At 56.9% G+C, this 20,418-nt stretch overlaps 1 protein-coding gene across 1 annotated transcript; it reads right to left on the reverse strand.

Annotated features, from left to right (window-relative positions):
• EPHB4 (EPH receptor B4) lies at nt 1,052-19,778 on the reverse strand. The gene is made up of 17 exons (XM_003124371.5): nt 19,229-19,778; nt 16,376-16,446; nt 15,863-16,150; nt 14,756-15,152; nt 12,705-12,860; nt 12,190-12,522; nt 11,560-11,684; nt 11,025-11,190; nt 9,461-9,563; nt 9,207-9,271; nt 8,976-9,089; nt 8,636-8,883; nt 4,701-4,916; nt 4,233-4,382; nt 3,642-3,835; nt 3,286-3,441; nt 1,052-2,150 (listed from the first exon to the last, which is right to left on the reverse strand). Exons 1-17 carry the CDS (start codon nt 19,278-19,280, stop codon nt 2,021-2,023), a joined length of 2,964 nt encoding a protein of 987 aa, XP_003124419.1. The 5' UTR covers nt 19,281-19,778; the 3' UTR covers nt 1,052-2,020.

The following is a 20,418-nucleotide window of genomic DNA, read 5'->3' on the forward strand; positions in this document are numbered from 1 at the left end:
TGGCAGGGGAGGGAGGCGGCCTGGGGCCGCATCCTCGGAGACCTCCTCCTTCCATTAGGAGGACCCAGACCCCTCCTCCTCAGCTGGGAGGGACAGGAGTTATGGTTTGGGGTCCTGTACCAACCCCAGCCCAACAGCAGGGGGCAACTGAGATGCAGAAATGGCAAGGCTGCAGCAGCTCAACAAAGGGAACTGGTCCAGGCCTGCCCCTGCAGGTGTCCTTGAAGGAGGGCAGGCTGGCAGCAAAGAAGGAAACCAGAGATGGTGAGAAAGACTGTGAGGGGGATGGACCGCATCCTCAACTTCCTGTTCCAGAGGGAGAAGTTGGGGAAGGATTCTCAGGTGGTTTCCCCTCCCTTCCCAAGAGACTGGGAGAACCTGCCTGGGCAGCATCTTGAAAGGGGGAATTGTCCTCCAGACCCAGCCCAGCATCTGTGTGTGTGTGTGTGTGTACATGAGTACACGTGGGGGGTCCGAGTCCTCCATGCCAGCCCCTGCCCCCCCCATTGCCTCTAACCAATTGTCCTCCAGACCCAGCCCAGCATCTGTGTGTGTGTGTGTGTGTACATGAGTACACGTGGGGGGTCCGAGTCCTCCATGCCAGCCCCTGCCCCTCCCCATTGCCTCTAACCAACCCCAGCTGTCAACATCTGGCCTACATCTGTCTCCCTCATCTGACTAGACCTCCAGCCCAGCAGATTCCCCCCTCACCTCCTTCAGGGGGCTGTAGGGTGGGGCCCTGAGCTCAAGGTCTCTCCAACCTCATGGAGACCCTGCCAGGGTAAGTGAACCAGGGCAGGGGAGGGAGGGCAGCCCCACCCCGGAGGTGCCCTGGGCTCTTGGCAGAGCCAGCTGGAGCTGTTAGAAGCAGCTGCCAATGACTCATCTCCCACTGCCCCCACCCCATCACCTCAAACACACCCTGGGGCTGGGAACCAAGCACCCAGCCCCCCCACAGCCCTGTCTCCAGACCTCCAACCCCTCTCAGCCTAGCTCAAAAGCTCCTCCATACCACACCCACCCTCCTCCTGCCAGTCACCCCCAGGGCCAGGACACTTCCCGTTTTCTTTTATTTATACAAAACAATTGTTTTAAATATAATTTAAGAACCCCTCCAAGCACCGGTGTCTGTCTCTGTTTCCACCACCACTTCCCCCCCCACATCCCCTCATGGACACAGCTTGGGGGTACTTGGTGGGGCCAGGAAAAGTTTGGGGTTGTGGCACGACCAAGGAAGGCACTGTTCTGGAAACAGACACAACGATGGGTCCCTGTTTCGACTGGAGCAGAGGAGGGATAATGAAACAGGTCCCCTCTAACACAAAAAGTTATGACAAGGACAGTGGAAGAACAAAACAAAAACGAAAAAAAAAAAAAAAAAAAGACCAAGAACAAAAAAAACTCAAAAAAAACCTTCAATATGAAGGCAGCGATGGGGGAGGGGCATTTACAGGGGAAAACTGAGTTCGGTGGAGACAGCAGCAAGGCTGGAACACCCCAGTTCAATGGTTTTTGTCACTGGGTCGTGAAGTCCCTTCCCACCTCCTGCCGGCCGCAGAGCTGAGCTCCTGAGCTCACAGACTAGTCCCCTCCTTCTCTTTGGTCTGCAGGGCCATGGCCCTTTCAAGGTGAGGAGGGGTATCTGGGGGCCCTAGTTGGGGATCAGGGGGAGGCTGTGGGGATCGTGCCCAGCCACCCAGGCATGCTGGCCGATTCCGGGCCCTTCTTTTCCTCTGGTCACACCCGGTCCTGAGGGCAGGACTCCCACACCCTTGGTCTGGGGTTCCCCGCCTAGGAGGCATGTGATTTCTACACGCTGGTGGGACAGAATTGCCAAATCCTGTCTCTCCAAATTGCCAGCTCCCTGCCCCCATGGGTTCAAAGTGCAATCCAGTGGGGCTTGAGGATGGGGGGCCTCTTGGGTCCCTATCCGACTCTGCCCCAGGAAAAAGGGGAACGGTGTCCCCCACGTGGGGGTTCCCGCTGCTCCAGAGCTGTGGGGCAGGCGAGGAGGCACAGGTCAGTACTGGGGGGCTGGTGCTCCCGACCCGCCTGGGGCTCCAGGCTTGGCCTGGGACTTCATGTGCTGAACACTGGCCAGGATTTTCTTCTGGTGTCCCGCCAGAGTGACTCCGATGCGGAGAAGGTCCCTGCAGATGAATGAATAGCTAGGTGAGGCCACAGGGCTCCTACAGAAAGCCTATTCTCGCCTCAGCCAATCAGGATGGCTGCTGGGGACCTCAGCAGTTGCCAGGCAGTTTCCACAGGCTTTGGGAGCCAACCACAGTCCTTCTGCGCAACTGCAGTAGTGGGTGGGGCTAGGTACCCAGAACCGCCAAGAAGCCGGAGGTGGGGGGCTATGGTCTGGATAAGGATTAAGAAAAGGTGGAGAATCAGGAAAGAGGAGGAATGAGAAGGAGAGAAAAGCCCATAAAATGAGATTGTGGGAAGAGAGTGCACAGACTGCTTTAGAAGAGAAATCCAAAGAAAATGGCCAGAGAGAAAGGAAGAGCAGGGTCGGGGAGAGAAAGGGGAGGAAAGGGACAAAAACCAACTGCCACATTCCCCATCCTGAAGCTGCGAAACAGATAAGGGAACAAGGGGTGAGACATGGAGGGCGAGAACCCGGGTCAGGGACCCTGGGTCAAGGGGCTGGAGCTAGTCAGGGAGGAGGGGCCCAGACCCCGTGGGGCCCCCCAGGGTGAGGGCCTCCTGGATCCTCCTGGACCCTCTGTGTCTGATTTGTACTCCTTCTCTTTCTGTTAATCAAACCTAGGGTAGAAGAGTCCTTGGGGGAGAAATAGGAAGACAGAAAGGAGAACCAGAGAGAGGCCAACTAGGGAAAAACAGTATCTGGGAGGCGTTGGAATCATAAAACCATTTAACGTTGAAAGCTGGAAAGGATCTCCAAAACCTAGTCCAACCTTCTCCTTTTATGGGTGGGAAAGCATCCAGAGTTGACACGTTGTTAATGTGAGAGCAGGGTTTGGAATGTAGATAGATGCACAAAGATAGATACAGATTGTGAGGCGGGAGCTCGATGGCCCAAGTCTGAGATGGTGCAAGGGGGTGAGGCGGGCACAGCTGGCCTGGAAGATTCCTGGGGCTCTCAGCCCCTGCAGCTGTTTATGCTTTGGGTGGGGAGGGGCTCTAGAAAACAGAGTTGGCACCAGGAGTTGACCTTAGAGGCCCCTGCTGAACCCATGGGCCTGATTCTGGTTCCCAGGCATCCTAACGTGGCTCGGCTTTCACCCCACCCCACCTCCAGCTCTTGCCACAACTTACTCAGTGGAGATCTGGCTGACCAGCTCGAAGGAGCCAAACCCAGCGGCTGCAAAACTTTCTTCATATCTTCCCATCTTGATGGCTCGAAGCCATTCGCCCACAGAGCCAAAAGCTGAGTAGTGAGGCTGCCGCTGATCCAGGAGTGGGTGCGAGGCCCTGGCAATCGGCATGGGGAGGACACACTGAGAACCAGCCTGTGTCAGGGTGGGGACAGAGGGCCCAGCCTCGGAGAGGTGGCCAGGGACCATCCTACGTATCACCAAAGGGACATAACCTTCTGGGGGTGGGGGTGGGGAGCAAGGTTCTCAGGGGACAGCAGAGTACAGAAAAGGGGGCCCATTCTCTGAGGTCCTCACCCGCCATTCTCCCTGGCCACAATTTTGAGGCTGGCAGGGTTCCGGATCATCTTGTCAAGGGCGCTGACCACCTGGGGGAAGCGGGGCCGGGCATTCCGATCTTTCTGCCAACAGTCCAGCATGAGCTGATGCAGGGAGGTGGGGCAGTCTGGGGGCGGGGGCAACCGGTAGTCCTGTTCGATGGCATTGATCACCTGCAATGACAGGTAGAAGCACTGGGTGAGGACATCTGGGGAAAACGAGGCTGCCGAAGGATCCCAGGGAAATGGCACCTTAATAGATGCTGGGATGGGTGTGAGAACCACCCCCTCCCCTGGAATGGCAAATCTTGGAGGGGGGGGGTCCTCCTGGCCAGGGCCAAGGCTGGCTGTGGCTCAATGTCCCCGAAGCTCTTGAGCTATGATCCATGTGACCTCCTAACCCTGCCCGCATCCCCGTTTCCACATGGTGTCAAAGTCTTGGATACAGGGATCAGCTCTTCTTTGCGCCGCCCTCATTTCTCAAAGCAATACTGAGCTCTCTGGGAACCCCCCACGGCCACCAAGTGAGAGGGCATTCCAGAAAAGCTTGGTAAGACTGTGGGACACTTACGTCCTGATTGCTCATGTCCCAGTATGGTCGTTCCCCAAACGACATGACTTCCCACATCACAATCCCGTAGCTCCAGGCATCACTGGCAGATGTGAACTTCCGGAAGGCAATGGCCTCGGGGGCTGTCCATCGGATGGGAATCTTTCCTCCCTAAGGATGGAGGAGGAAAAGGGGAGCTGAGCGAGACCCACAGGACCCAGGCCCTCACTCCCAACCTCTGCCTTTCCTCCTCGCTCAGGCCACCTTTCTTTCTAGGCCTCAAACACCCAGCTCCCCAACTCTGTGCTTTTCCTTGACACCCGGCAGCCAGGTTCCTTAAGCTGACCACACCTCACCCCCACCTCCAGGGTCTGCTCCTGCATCCTGTCCTGGGTCAGGGCTGTCAGTCCCTCAGGCTCCCACCTTTCCAGCCCACCCTGCCCACCTGGACCTAAGAACCCAGTCCCCATGCCCATCCCCCAGCCTCACCAGAGAGCTCGTGTAGGTGGGATCAGATGAGTTCTCCTCCAAGAATCGGGAGAGGCCAAAGTCTGAAACTTTGCAGACCAGGTTGCTATTGACCAGGATGTTGCGGGCGGCCAGGTCTCGGTGGACGTAGCTCATCTCCGCGAGGTACCGCATGCCCGAGGCGATGCCCCGTAACATGCCCACGAGCTGGATGACGGTGAACTGCCCGTCGTTCAGCTGGAGAAGGACAAGGAGGGGTGTGGTGAGGACAGCTCCCCTCAGTGGCCCCGCTTCCTTCCGCCTGCTAGTCGCGTCCAGACCTTCTCACGCCCACCTGTAGGGCAGGCCTGCCAATGTCCCAGGTAAACCCTCCTCCTCTCTTTGACCCTCGGTTCTCTCAGCTCCCACGACATACAGTATCGTGACAGTGCTTGTAGCTGCTGCTGTGTCAACTACACGCATTGGCCTCTCTTAATCAGATGATAAGGAGATCATTTTAAGATTTTCTTCTATTTAACTTAGTACAGTGCTTCACATTCAGGAAATAGTCAACAAATGCCTTTGATTTAATCTGTTATTTTGGCTGTGCCCACAGCATGCCGGAGTTCCCAGGCCAGGGATCAAACCCACATCACAGCAATGACAGCGCTGGATCTTTAGCCCACTAGGCCACCAGGAAACTCCATATATGTTCATTTTTTTTTTTTTTTTGTCTTTTGTCTTTTTGTTGTTGTTGTTGTTGCTATTTCTTGGGCCGCTCCCGCGGCATATGGAGGTTCCCAGGCTAGGGGTTGAATTGGAGCTGTAGCCACCGGCCTACGCCAGAGCCACAGCAACGCAGGATCCGAGCCGCGTCTGCCACAGCTCACGGCAACGCCGGATCGTTAACCCACTGAGCAAGGGCAGGGACCGAACCCGCAACCTCATGGTTCCTAGTCGGATTCGTTAACCACTGCGCCACGACGGGAACTCCTGTTCTTTTTATTTGATAGCAAAAGTGCACTGACAGTCACAAGTGTGCTCTAAGGCCACCTGTCTACAGTTGGAAATGCAAGCATTGGTGCTGATCTAGCAGCAATTTCTCGCTCTTGGACCAGCTGAAGGTAGGATATAAGAGCACAGTGAGGAATCGGGTGTCGGTCAGTGATCACAGCACCAAAACCAAGGTCTAACACCTGACCTTGACCTTATAGAGCTTGCTCTCACTCAGTAAGCCAACCAGGCATGGACGGTTAACTAAGCCCATCCTCTGGGTTCAGCTAGCATGCCGGGGACCCAAGGTAACCCTGCAGGCCAGCAACGGAATCCTGAATCCATCCTCCAAGCCTGCACCCGCCAGGCCTTGCATTTCAGTTTGTGGAAACACCACTTCCTCTCTCCCCCTCACCCATGACTTACAATCCATCAGTAAGTTCTGGTGGCCCTGCCTCCAAAACATCCCCAATCCAGCCACTTCTCCACACTCACCACAGCCCCCAGGGCCTGAATGAGGACCAGTTTCTCCAGGCTTCTGCTCCTACTCTCAGCACCCGTCACAGGGACCGCCTTAAATATTCTCACTCCTCTGCTGAAATCCTTCCAACTTCTAATCAAATCCAAACTTCTAAGGCCACTGAGGCCCAGCCACTGTCTACAGGACCCACCATCACTTCTCTGCTGACCTGGTTCAGCTTCCCCAATCTTTTTGCTTCTCGAATACGCTGGGATCCTGCCCACTCTGAGTTTCTACTTTCTGCCTCCCGCACCCTCAACCCCCCATGCCCTATCTTCTCTTGGCTGGCTCTCTCATCTATCCAAATGTCATCTCTTTTCTTTTTTCTTTTTAGGACGCAACTGTGGCATACAGAAGTTCCCAGGCTAGGGGTCTTGGAGCTGCAGCTACTGGCCTACACCACAGCCACAGCCACGCCAGATCTGAGCTGCATCTGTTATCTACACCACAGCTTATGGAAACGCCAGATCCTTAACCCACTGATTGAGGCCAGGGATCGAACCTGTGTCCTCAAGGGTTTGAGTTCGTTATCACTGAGCTAGGATGGGAACTCCCAAATGTCATCCTTTCGGCTGTGCCCGTGGCATGCAAAAGTTTCCGGGACAGGGATTGAAACTATGCCACAGCAGCAACCTAAGCTACAGCAGTGATAACACTGCACCCTTAGCCCTGCTGGGCCTTTTTTTTTTTTTTTTTTTTTAAATCTCTTCTAAAATAGACTCCCTTCCCTTTCCTGCAGCTGGACAATGGAACAGACTCCTATATCCACAAGGGAGAGTCAGGCTGTCATGACACTATTCCAGGGTCTGCCTCAGCATCCTTTGTGGTGGGAGCCAGGGAGCCTCTGTCTCTTTTTTAAAAAAAAAAAAAAAAACTCTTTATCTGCTAAGTATTTTATTTTGCCATAACTTCTTTTATTATTATTTTATTGTCTTTTTGTCTTTTTTAGGGCTGCACCCACATCATGTGGAGGTTCCCAAGCTAGGGGTCGAATCGGAGCTGCAGCTGCCAGCCTACACCACAGCCACAGCAACGCAGGATCTGAGCCTCATCTGCGACCTACACCACAGCTCACAGCAACGCTGAATCCTTAACCTGCTGAGCGAGGCCAGGGATTGAACCCAAATCCTCATGGATACTAATCGGGTTCACTAACCGCTGAGCCACAACAGGACCTCCTCTTTTTTTATTGTCAAAGTATAGCTGATTTACAATGCCACATCAATTTCTGCAGTACAGCCTGTGTCTCCTGATGCAGTATCCTGTGAACACATAGCACCCTCTGATGTAGGCTGGCCAAAGGCGTTTGACTTTGAATTTATCACAATATAAGACACAGCATCTCTTAGAGGAAACACAGAGAAACAAGCTAAATGACCCCACGAGGAAGAATCTGACAAATCTAGAAGAGGAAATTTCAGTGGACAAATGGCCCAGCCCTTCGGCATTTCAGAACCACAACAAGGGACTGTCTTGGATGTACAAAAGCCTCCAAAACAGGAGTTCCTGTCGTGGTGCAGCGGAAACGAATCCAACTAGGAACCATGAGGTTGCAGGTTCGATCCCTGGACTCGCTCAGTGGGTTAAGGATCCGGTGTTGCCGTGAGCTGTGGTGTAGATCGCAGACGCAGCTCAGATCTGGCGTTGCTGTGGCTGTGGTGTAGGCCGGCAGCTGTAGCTCCAATTGGACCCCTAGCCTGGGAACCTCTATGTGCCATGGGTGAGGCCCTAAAAAGACAAAAAAAAAAAAGAGCCTCAAAACAATAACCACCAGGTGCACCACTTGATCTCAACCTGGATGCTAGTTTGGAGAAACCAGCAGTAAGGGACACTTGGGGGACAACTGGAAAAATGTACATATCAAATGGGCACCAGGTGATACCAAGGAATTGTTATAATTCGGTTAAACATACTGTTATTTTGCTATTTTTTAAAAATATATATATAAAAGATGCACAGTAAAATTTTAAAAAGAACAAAATTTCCTAAGATTTTGCTAATGTAGCAAAGGTACCCTCTTCCCCCTCATCTCCAAACACGTTTCTGTGCTCTCTATGATGGCTTTGACTTTTGTTCACATCTGAAATTTTGTGTACTTTTTACAAAAGCTCGTTTGTGCTTGTTAATTTTCAGTCTCCCCCATGACACGGGCAGCTCGCCCAGAGCAGAGAGGTTCACGGCCCTGTTCCTGAGGCTGAGGACAGTGGCTGGCGCACAAGGATGCACTCGGTAAATACTTGTCACGGGGATGAAGGACAGCCCCCTCCATATCCCGGGGTCAGCTGGCTCCGCGGGGAGGCCAGTCCCAGAACCCAACCTTCCCTGGGGGAGAAGGAAGGGCAGAGGGGCCGGGACGTGGGACCACCCCTGCCCCGCCTGTCCTGGGCTCTGAGCAACGTGGGCTGCCCCGGGGGAGTGCAGGGTGGCTGTGGGGCACCGGGGTCGGGGCAAAGGGGGCGCTCACCCGCAGGAAGGAGTCCAGGGCGCCGTTCTCCATGAACTCCGTGAGGATCATGACGGGCACGCTGTTGGTGACCACGCCCTCCAGGCGGATGATGTTGGGGTGCTCAAACTGGCCCATGATGGAGGCCTCACTCAGGAACTCCCGCCGCTGCCGCTCCGTGTAGCCGCCCTTCAGGGTCTTGATGGCCACGCAGCTCTCCTTCTTCCCGGGGGCCTTGAGGCGCCCCCGGCACACCTCCCCGAACTCGCCTTGGTGAAGGACCGAGGGTCAGCGCTCCTCCGCCCGGGGCCGGGGCTGCCGGCCCCCCCGCCGCCCGGGCATCCAGGTGTTTTCCACTAACCTGCGCCAATCACCTCTTCAATCTTGACGTAGGAGACGTCGATCTCTTTCGCAAATTCCCTCACAGCCTCGTTCGGGTCTTCGTAAGTGAAGGGGTCAATGTAGACCTTAGTACCTGAGGAATGACGCGGGCCTGTGAGCCGAGAGGTACCTCCCAGCGCGCTCAGATGCCCGGGGTCTTGGCTCACGGCCCTCGGCCCAGCCCCGCTTCCTTCAGGACGGGCCTACCCACCGTGCCCGATGAGATACTGTCCGTGTTTGTCCGAATATTCAGCTTCTCTCCCGTTGCTCTGCTTCCTGTAGCCGATGGGAAAGAAAAGGTAAACGGAGTCACGCATCCCGCTGTTCCCAGAGGGACAGGGAGGGAAGAGAGGAGCGGGACCTGAGAGGATTCCAAGTGAGGAGGGGAGGCTTGCCCGCCAGCAGGAGGCTGGGGGGTTGGGGGGGGGGGGCTTCACAGGGGCCTCCAGGTGCCCGGAGCCTCACCTGAGACAGAGAACGGCAATGACAATGACCACCAGCACCAGCACCACACCCACGACTGCGGTGCCTGCAATCAGGGCCAGCTGCTCCCGCCAGCTCTCATGCTCTGGAGGAGAAAAACTGGCCATCAGGACGACCCGTCAAGACCCTCAGGGTCAGGGAAGAAGGTTCCCAGCCTTACGACTGCCAGAGGGGGCTTGATTTTATTCTGGTATAAACACCGGTGACCACACAAAGTCCCATTTGAACGAAAGGGTCCAAAGGCTAAACATGAAAAGGTTTATAGCCAAGAAGTGGAAACAACCCAAATGCCCATCAAAGGATGAAAGGACAAATAAAAGGTGTGCTAGCCGGGAGTTCCCGTTGTGGCACGGTGGTGAACGAATCCGACTAGGAACCATGACAGTTGCGGGTTCAATCCCTGGCCTTGCTCAGTAAGTTAAGGATCCAGCGTTGCTGTGAGCTGTGGTGTAGGTTGTAGACGTGGCTCAGATCCTGCGTTGCTGTGGCTCTGGCACAGGCCGGCGGCTACAGCTCTGATCAGACCCCTAGCCTGGGAACCTCCATATGCTGTGGGAAGCAGCCCTAGAAAAAAGACCAAAAAAAAAAAAAAAGTGCTAGCCATACAATGGAGTATTTTTTGGCCAGGAGAAGGAATTTAGTCCTGATACATCCTAAGACCCTGATGAACCCTGAAAACATTCTGCCATGCGAAGGAGGAAGCCAGTCACAAAAGACTATGTGTTGTAGGGCTGCATTTGTATGAAATATCTACAAGTTCCTGTTGTGGCTCAGCAAGTTAAGAACCCGACATCGTGTCTGTGAGGATGCAGGTTCGATCCCTGGCCTCACTCAGTGGGTGAAGGATCCAGCATTGCTGCAGCTGTGGTATAAACCGGCAGCTGCAGCTCCGACCTGCCCCCTAACCTGGGAACTTCCATATGCTGTAGCTGAGGTAGCAAAAAGGAAAAAAAAAAAATTTTTTTTAAATAAAAGGAAACATCCAGAATAGGCAAATCTATAGAGACAGAAAGTAGATTAGAGTTTGCCAGGGGCTGGCGGGGGGGGGGGACGGACGGAAGGGTTGTAAGTGTTTTTTTTTTGAGGGGGTGCTGAAATGTTGCACAACTCTGTGAATATACTAAAAGCCAATGAATTATACATTTTAAATGGGCGAATCATGGTATATAAATACATCTCAATAAAACCATTAAAAAAAAAGTAAAGGGTTTAGAAAACCATTGGGCCGGCATATGAAAACTAACAAGGTGTCACCTCATTTAATTCTTGGAGCCCTGTGAGACAGGCCTCATATTTCCATTTTTTGGATGACAGAGCCGGGCCTCGGGGGTCAAGTTTTTGCGAAAGGTCACATAGCTGGAAAGCCGCTGAGCTGGTCTTCACACCCAGCTGTTGGTTTTGGTTTCTACAACCTGTCACCAGGCCAAAATGCCTAGTGCTTGAGAGCGAAGCATGGGGAGGTGACTCGGTGTCCTGAGGGCAGAGCCAAGGCCTCCCGCCTAGGGTGGGACAGCCAATCTCCCCAGGCCCAGTGCCCCAGGCTCACCGTCCAGCTGGGTCTGGCTGTGATGCTCCTGGCCAAAGGGCCCGTAGCCAGCCTCAGAGCGTGCCCGCACCTGGACCAGGTAGCTGGCTCCCCGCTTCAGTCCCCGCAGCTCTGCCCGGTTCTCCGACGTCTTGAGGAACCGCACGCTGCTAGGACCCTCTGCGCCCTGTTCGGGAGGAGAGGGGTCCGACCGTAAGCCAGAGGCCCTAGATCCCACTGCTCTTTCCACCTCCCCGTGTCCTGAGCCTCCGTCACCAGCATCTCCGTCCTATTGAGAGGCAGGTGAGGCCTTTGTGCTCACTTGTGTATGCACTGTGCCATAGTTTCACATTAATCGTATCACTTAATCCTCACAGCAATTCCGTAGGGTAGGTTCCACTACCGTAAGTATGTTACAATGAAGATATTGAACTGAGAGAGGCCACTGACACAAGGACACATAGCTAGGATGTGGCAGATGCCTGCAATTCGGGTGTCCCGCCCTGGAGGGGGTCCCACTGCCAGCCCCTAACCCTGGGGCAGGGCCTGGTCTTACCTTCTCATGGTACTTGACCTCGTAGTCCAGCACGGCCCCGCTGGGTGCCCGAGGGACAGTCCATGCCAGGCTCAAGCTGCTGGGGGATGACCGAGTCACCCTGATGTCAGACACTGGGGGCGGCACTGCAAAAGATAGACACGGTGGGGCCCTTGAGCATGGCAGGTCTGTCCCTCATTTTTCCCAGCTCTTCCTCTGCTGGTCACACTTGTCTCAGTCTTCCAGCTGTTAAGGGACTGCCCTCTGGCTCTCCCTGCCCTGTCCTCAACTCTGCAGTCCACCTTTGCATCTTTGTTGTTGTTGTTTTATTTGGTGACCGCCCTGTAGCATTTGGAGTTCCCAGGCCAAGGATCAGATCCAAGCCACAGGTGTGACCTAAGCCACAGCTGCATCCCAGCACTCCCAAGATGCCACCAATCCCACTGTGCCATAGCAGGAACTCCTGCATCTTTTAAACTCTCTTTCTGCCTCTCGTCCCAAAGGCCTTGAGCCACTGTAATTCCTCGGGTCCCCACTCCCAGCTGCTGCCTTTTTCCTTTCAGGCCTTTAGACTGTCCACAACCCTTGCTGGCCTTTCCCACGAGCATCTCTCCCAACCAAGCACAGGCAGCTCCCAGCCCCCAGTCTTACCCTCTCGGTCGGTGGTGACATTCACAGCCTCAAATGGGACTGGCCCGCTGGCTAAGGAGGACACCCCGTTCAAGGCAGTGACCTCGAAGGTGTAGGTGAAGTCAGGACGCAGCCCACGAATTGCCACCCAGGGCTCCACCAGGTCCCGGGGGCCAGGGTCGAAGGTCAGGTCTCCCCCACAGGGCATGCAGGAACCCCCAGGCCGGCACTCCCGGCAGCGGAGCGCGTAGGTGAGGTCCTCTCTGCCGCCCGACTCGAGGGGGGCGCTCCACTCCAGGCGCAGGGAGGAGCCGTTCAGGCGGGATACCACACTTCTCGGAGCGGATGGTGGGGCTGTGAGAGACCAGGGCATCAGGCAGAGGCTGAGCAGATGGGCAGGAGACGGGCAGTGGGACAGACAGCCAGCCAGCCACACTGCCATTGTCTTGGCCGGGCACCAGGCCAGGGTCAAGAGGAAGAAGGCGTGGAGGATGGCGCTGGGGTGGGTCCCACCCCAGGGGACACTGGCCACTTACTGGTACAGGGTGCACCCCGGGAGTCCGTGCGGGCCCGGAAATAGCCAATGCGGCACTGGCAGACAGACGAGCCGATGGTGTTGGATTGGCTGTTGGCTGGGCATGTCTGGCAGGACCCCTCTCCGGACTGAGACTTGAAGGTGCCCTGACCACAGGCTGAAAGAGAGAAAGTGTCCATCAGAAACTCACATTAAAGACGTTCAGCAGCAGCTATTAAAGTTGCATGGGGAGTTCCCTGTGGCTCAGTAGCTTACGGATCTGACATTGGGAGTTTCCGTGGTGGCTCAGAGGTAACGAACCCGACTAGTATCCATAAGGACATCAGTTTGATCCCTGGCCTCACTCAGTAAAGTAAGGATCTGGTGTTGCCGTGAGCTGTGGTGTAAGTCACAGACGTGGCTCAGATCCCACGTTGCTGTGGCTGTAGCTGGCAGCTGCAGCTCCGATTCGACCCCTAGCCTGGGAACTTCCATATGCTTTGGGTGCAGCCCTTTGAAAAAAAAAAAAATCTGGCATTGTCACTGCTATGGCTCTGGTTACAGCTGTGGCATGGGTTTGATCCCTGGCCCTGGAACTTCTGCATGCCATGGGTGCTGCCAAGAAAATAAAGTTGCACAAAGTGCAAAGGGGGAGAAGGGAGGAGGAGCTCAGAAACCTGGCCTCTAAAAGGGAGGACCTTCTTCCAGAGCAGGGATCTGAACCCTGACATGTACCCCTGCCCCCAAGGCAGCATGGTGAAACCCAGACCTCCACTCAGAACCGTGAACTTAAATTGCACACCGTAATCTGTTTTTTCAGATTACCAAGAAAACCAAAGAAGTGAAAATACAATGATCAAAACGGGAAGAAAAGTTCGCAGCAGAGCAATGTGCGTGTTTCTCTATTAACAAGATACAGCAGTAGGGCTAACGGCCAATGGAACACTGAAATCACGATGAGCCAACCCAGCATTTTGACATTCTTGCATCATCTCTAACGGGCTGTGAAAACACCCAGGATTTGAATGGAGCCCAAGTCTCAGGACCTGCTCCCGCTCCCACGGCTGGGCTGTGGCTGACAGTCCGTAAAAGGAGTGGCTGATTTCAGGTGAGCCTGAATGAGAAGAAAAAGCCGCTCAGTGGGCTGGCGCAGTGGTTAACAAATCCGACTAGGAACCATGAGGTTGCGGGTTCGGTCCCTGCCCTTGCTCAGTGGGTTAACGATCCGGCGTTGCCGTGAGCTGTGGTGTAGGTTGCAGACGCGGCTCGGATCCCGCGTTGCTGTGGCTCTGGCGTAGGCCGGTGGCTACAGCTCTGATTCAACCCCTAGCCTGGGAACCTCCATATGCCGCGGGAGCGGCCCAAGAAATAGCAACAACAACAAGACAAAAGACAAAAAAAAAAAAAAAGAGAGAAGAAAAAGCTATTTTTCTTCCCTCCACCAAAGTTCACAGATCTCCTATATTCTACCTACAAAACCCAGGTTAAGAATCCCTGCTCTGGGAGTTCCCGTTGTGGCTCAGTGGTTAACGAATCTGACTAGGAACCATGAGGTTGCGGGTTCGATCCCTGGCCTTGCTCAGTGGGCTAAGGATCTGGCGTTGCCATGAGCTGTGGTGTAGGTCTCAGATATGGCTTGGTAGGCTGTGGTAGGCCGGCGGCTACAGCTGCATTTCAACCCCTAGCCCGGGAACCTCCATATGCCGCAGGAGAGGCCCTAGAAAAGGCAAAAAGACCAAAAAAAAAAAAGAAAAAGAAAAAGAATCCCTGCTCTGGAGAAAAAGCTAAGTGAGATTTCAGTATCAGTAAATTAAAGGACACCACGATGACTTTGTTCTCTAAGTCCAACAAGGTCCCCCAGCCCTGAGGACAGGCCCGCATCCCAGGACAACCTCTCATGGCCAGAAAGGAACTGGGCCCTCGTTAGGAGGAGGAGGAGGAGGGTGGAAGTGAGGGAGAGCTCAGAACTGTGCTGTGTGCTGGGGGCCCTGAAAACACACCCTCCAGAGTGTGAGCCCCCAGGAGAGCAACGAATGTTCCAAACAGAAACTGAAAAAGTGGATCAGCCCTCACCTCGGCACCTGGTATTCCCCTCGGCAGCCTCGAACCCTGGAGCACAGCTGCAGCCCGTGACCGGCTGCTCGGCCCACTGGCCATCCTCCCGGCAGTAGAGGCTGGGGCTCGGGCCAGAGCCAGGCATGGCATCCGCCACGCAGCTCCCTGCCACAGGCACCACAAGCTCACGAGGCACCGTCTCCGGGAAGTGGGTCAGGTTCACAGTCAGCTGGGCGCACTTCTTGTAGAAGAGGTGCAGGGACAGCAGGGCCATGCAGGCACCCTGGTCCTGGAAGGCCAGGTAGAAACCGGCCTTGGTGAGCGGGCCCAGACGCAGCGTCTTGACATTGACCTTGCCGGTGGCCTCGGCCCCGGGACGCTTCCGGGTCAGGTGCTCCGCAGCCACTGTGTCCACCTGCCAGGTCAGACAAGAGACTCACGGCTGCTATCCTCCACTCCCCAAGGACCCCGCTGGGCTGTCTTCTTCCCAGCTCACCCTCTCCCTGACCTGCCTGGCTCCTGTTTGAGAACCTTCTCTCCACCTTTCCCAATATGCACTTTCTTTCCTGCAGGCCCCAACATGGTCCATTAACACTCGCGGGGCTCCTACGATGTGTCCGGCTTCCGTCCTGCACCCCCTCTCCGTGCATTCACCCAACCTACAGACGCATATCAACACCTACTCTATGACAGGCCCTGGACTCTGTGCCCAGGAAACAGAAACGAAGGATACACCGTTAAGTTAAATATCTGAAGAACGCTGCGGCGGGCAGGACCCCCGAGCAGGGTGCACCTGCAAAGGTGTCCCCGGGGGGGACCTCAGCCCTGGAACTTACAAGACAAGTAGGAGCTGGGTGGGAGAGGTGGAAAGAAGGCATTCCAGGGCGAGGTGTCAGCTGGCGCAAAGACCAGACCAGGGGCCGTGAAGGGGCGAGCAAGGTGTGCTGGGAGAACTGGGACATGGAGGGGGGCCCGCGCAGTGGAGAACAGCCTTTCCACCCAGCAGACCATGCTCGTCCCTCCTCAGACCTGGGCCTCCTGCTTCCAGGTCCCGCTGCTTCTAGACCACAGGCCTGCCCGGGGCCCCGCCCTGACGCTCCACCCAGCCCTGGGGCGCCTGGGTACCTTGATGTAGGGGTTCTCCATCCAGGCTGGAGTGTGGGCTGTGGCCGTGTCCGCGTCACTCTCAAAGTAGAAGACGGTGAAGGTCTCCTTGCAGGAGCGGCCAGCCCGCGGCAGGGAGAGGCACTCCAGCATGGTGAAGCGCAGCGTGGCATACACGTGGACGGCCCCTCGCCGGGGCACCCAGCCGGTGCGCAGCCAGTGCGCCTGGCCTGGGGCCCGCTGCACGTCACACACCTCGTAGGTCCGAACGCTGTGCTGCTCCTCATCCAGGCCACTCAGCTCCTCCCACTGTGGGGAGAAGGGCATCAGCCCCGGTGACTGCTGAGCCGGTGGGCGAAGGTCAGTGCGAGGGTGTTTGCCATAAAGCAGGGAGGGGCGGGGGGACCCCTGGAAAGCAAGAACTCAGAGGACACCTGCCCCGGCTTCTGCGATGGGCATTGTGGGGGGGTTGCTGGAAAGCAGGAGCACAGAGGGCCCCCTCCCTCAGTTTCCCCCCCAGGCCCTGGATCTTACCTGCCCCTCCACCTGAGGAAATGTCACCCACTTCAAATCGGCAGTTTCCAATTTTGTGTTCAATAGGGTCTCTAAGACAGAGAGACAGACAGACAAGTTGGTCAGCACGGGCAGGGAGACACCAAAAAGACCAGATGCTTGGGAGCTGAGACAGGTGGGTCCCCTGAGCTTGGCCCCACTGGAGCAGTCTGGAAGACTCAGACAGACAGACAGGCGGAGGAGGGGAGCCAGCTCTGCTTTCTGCCCCCTCCTCCCCCAGATCTCTAGCCTCTTTTCTGAGTGCCAGCCCCACCCCTAACAGCTGGCAGGCACAGAGCTGACCCTCAGGACTCCCCGATCTAGGCCTCTGTAAACCCCAGTGCCCTGGAGGAGAAGGGGAGACAGAAATGCTGAAAGGGGGAAAAAGGGGGAAAAAGCTCAGGAAGGGCTGAACTAAAGGCCAGATCTGACCCTGACCGCTGGCATGGGACACCCCTCCCACTAGGGCCTGCCTCAGCCTCTGCCGTCCCTTCCCCAAATCCAAAATTGCTGTCTCCCAATCCAATCTACTCCTCTTCCCAATCGCCACCCCACCTTCGGACCCAACACTCCAGCCCTTCAGCTCCTCCCGCGTGGTACTGAGCTCTGGAAGCCCAGCCCTGACTCCCTCCCCCTCTCCACCGGCTAACTGCCCTCAGAGGAGGAAGTGCTGGAGGCCAGGACGCTTGGGTTCCCACCCTTGGCCCCCGCCTGCAGAGGCCTCACATCTGGATTTGGTTACGGGAAGAAAAAGGGGAGGAGATTTTAGGGGGGTGTGTGTACGGAGGGGGGTGAGCACACCTGGCTTGGCTCAGGCGTCGGGGGAGGGCTGTCGGGGGAGGGGCGGGGCTCCTTCGGAAGGGGGGGATTAGGAGAAACTGCACAGCCCCGGGCAGAGGAGGGTGGAGGGAGGGTAGGGGAATCCCCCCAGAGGCCAGGACGATGTGGGGGGGGGGCTGCAGACGTGTTCTGGAAGGAGCCGAGAGAGGGGTCCCCAGGGCAGCCAGCAGCACACCTGGGACCTGTTCCCTCCTCCCCCGCAGGGGCTACAGGAAAGAAAGGAAGGCAACTGGGTGGGGCAGCCTCCTCCCAGGGACCAGGTGAAGTCCCCTGAGGGCAGGGGTCAAGAGGACCCCGGCCAGCCAGAGGTGAGGCCTCTGCCCACATGGGTGGCAGGGACAGCCCAGCACGCTGGGGACAGGATGCTGGGGTTCTGGGAAGGGGGTGGATAGAGGCTGCCGTCTCCACCCTCCATTGTTCCAGACTGGATAGTGTTTTCCTGTCTCCAATTTACACACTGTCTCTGTTTCAGGCTGTCCTGGGCGCTCCGGGCCGCTCACTTTCTCTCATCCTCTCTGTCTTGCCCGCCTCCCGCTCTTTGACCTGTCACTTCTCTGGCCTCACATCTCTCTCTCTCTACCTCACTCTCTGCCCATCTCCATTCCTCTTTCTGACTGTCACTCTCCTCTGTTTTCTGTCTCCCATCTGTCACTTTCACTGGGGCACAGAGCCGTGGATAAATGGAAAGTCTCAGTCTTCTCATCTGTAAAATGGGAGCAACAATACCTCCCACCCAGAGGGTTGTTGGAACCATGAAAACATAAAGCGCTTAGCACGGGCCCGGGGCTCGGAAAGCACTCGGGGAATAGGAATTAAAAGTGACTCCCTGATCCTCTTTGCGTCTTTCTCTCTCTCACCCACCCATCCATCCTGGCCAGTTCGCTTCCCGCTTTACCTTCCCTCCTCCTCTCTCTCCCACAGTTCTTTCCACTTCTTTCTCTGAGCCCAGCAAGTCTCCCCTCTCCCCTCACACCCAGCCTTTGATCCCCAGCCCAGAGCAGCGCTGCCCAGCCTGGGGGAGAGGGGTTCCTAATTGCTTTTCATTCCTCCTCCTCAGAAGCCCCCGCCCCATGGCCCACTCCCCAGAGACCCCTTTGATTCCAGGCAGTGAAGGAGGGGAAGGAGGCAGCTCACTGAAAGGAGATTAGGGCTATGGGAGGAGGGTTTATGGGGCTCTCTGCTCCCCTTCTAGGGGTTGAGGGGAGGGCAAAGACTCATGAATAAAGTAACATGTGGGGGGGGGGAAATGCAGAAAAAATAGAAATGTAAAGAGACTAGGAGGTGATAGTTAGGCTGAGTTCTGGTGACAAGAGGGTCGTGTAGGTCAGTTTTTACCAGCCAATAGGGTTAGAGGAAAGGACTCTGGTGGGTCTGGAACAGGGCTGGGGTCTAGACAGCATTTAAAGGGCTGGGGTGCAGCCTGGAGAAACCAGGGAGGGGGCCTTCCTGCAGCAGGGGCTGTGGCTTTGGGAGGGATTCGCAAGTTTGGAGTGAGTGCAGAAGGGGGCCGTCCGGCCCGAGGTGTGTGGAAGTGTAGGATCAAGGTGTGAAGGCTGAGGAATGGGGGCCGCGGTAGTTTTACGGCCGAGCACAAAGTTCTGCCTTGTCTGCCGTGGTGCCTCCAGGAACGTTTCCTCATGTTTGGCGGAGGTGGGAAGAGGGACAGAAATTTTGGAAAGAGTTTTGAAGATCGTTGTACGGAGAAAAGGAAAGGCTGGCAGGGTGTTTGGAGGCCAGAGTAAGAGCTTGAGGAGCCGGGACCGGGGCAGGTCCGCGTCCCGGGACGGAGCTCGACTCCATCGCTTTCCCAAACAAAAGAAAACTCCACTCCCCGCTGGGCCGCCTCCTCCCCGCCCCCCTCCCGAGCCAGCACTATTGGTCTGGAGTGTTCAGGGTTGGGGTGTCGGGTTAGGGGAAGACAGAGGTCGGCCCCTACACTCCGAGGCCTATCTTCGGGGACCCCCGAAGTGGCGGGGCGCCCCCAGGAAAACTCACCTTCTAAAGCGGCTGCAAGCGAAGCCCAGCAAAGCAGAGCCCGGAGCTCCATGGCGCCGCCTCTCTCCGGTTGGATCCGATCCGAGTTTGGGGGGCGCTAGCCCCCCCAGGTCTGAACCCCTCCCTGAGCGGGTGGACGCCGACTACCCGCGCGGGACTCGGTCGGGGCCCTCAGCGCGGGCCCATGTGGCCGCACCGGGCACCGGGTGTTGGCGCCCAGGTGTGGCCCTGCGTCCCCGCCGCGCGCGCAGACCGGTGGGCTGGGGGCGTCCTGGCAGCGGCTGCGTCGGGCGAGAGCAGAGCGAGACGTGGCTGGAGTCGAGGTCCCCCCGGGGCTTCGGGGTCCCGCCCTGGCTGGCTAGGGGTGGGCTGGCCGTTCGCGGTCTCCCCCCACTCCCTGGAGTGGTGCTGCTCGCGCGACCGGGCTGAGTACGCTCCGCGCCGGCTGGGAGGGTGGGAGTCGGGGCAGGGCCGGGAGCGGGAGGGAGGGAGACTGCAGCGCGGGGCCGGGCGGGCTGGGGCTGGGCCGGGCTGGGACTCGGCCGGGCGGCGCCTGGCTGGGGAGGGAGGGGCGCTTGGGGGGCGGGGGAACCCCCCCCCCGAAAGCCCGGGCTCGGCGAGGGGGCCGGGGCGCGCTGATTGGAGCGGGCGCTGCTGAATAATTCATGAGGGAAGCAGAGCGGGGCGCTGAGCGGAGCAGGTCGGGAAGTTGGGAGAAAGTTTGGAGCAGGGGGAGGGGCGGCGGGCGCGGAGCCCGGGGACCGCCCAGACCTGCATCGCGGCCGTGCGCCCTGGCCCAGACCGCGCGTGTCCGGGCGGGAGCCCGGCGACCCCCGGGGCAGATCTGAGCCTGGCAGACACCGGGGAGCGGAGAAACACACCCAGCAGCATGGAGGTCCCCACACTCGAAGCCCCATCCGATCTTCCTACTGATTTTGGAATCTTCTAGATGCGCCCACCGCTCTCTCGTTGGCGCTGGGGGACCGGTTTAGGGGGAAGCTTTTGAGGGTGAAGGGTGGCCCACTGCCCAAGGCAGTGATCTCAGCTTAGATAACCCTAGAGCGAAGTTCACAGAATCATTCAACAAACATTAAGTATTGGGGATCTGCTGTACTCGCAACCTAGTGCTGAAAAGCGTGCGGAGGAAGAAGGGCACCTGGGTTGCGATGGGGAGGGGTATGAAAAGCCGA

Source organism: Sus scrofa, chromosome 3 (genome assembly GCF_000003025.6).
Source record: "Sus scrofa isolate TJ Tabasco breed Duroc chromosome 3, Sscrofa11.1, whole genome shotgun sequence".
Classification (NCBI taxonomy): Eukaryota; Metazoa; Chordata; class Mammalia; order Artiodactyla; family Suidae; genus Sus; species Sus scrofa.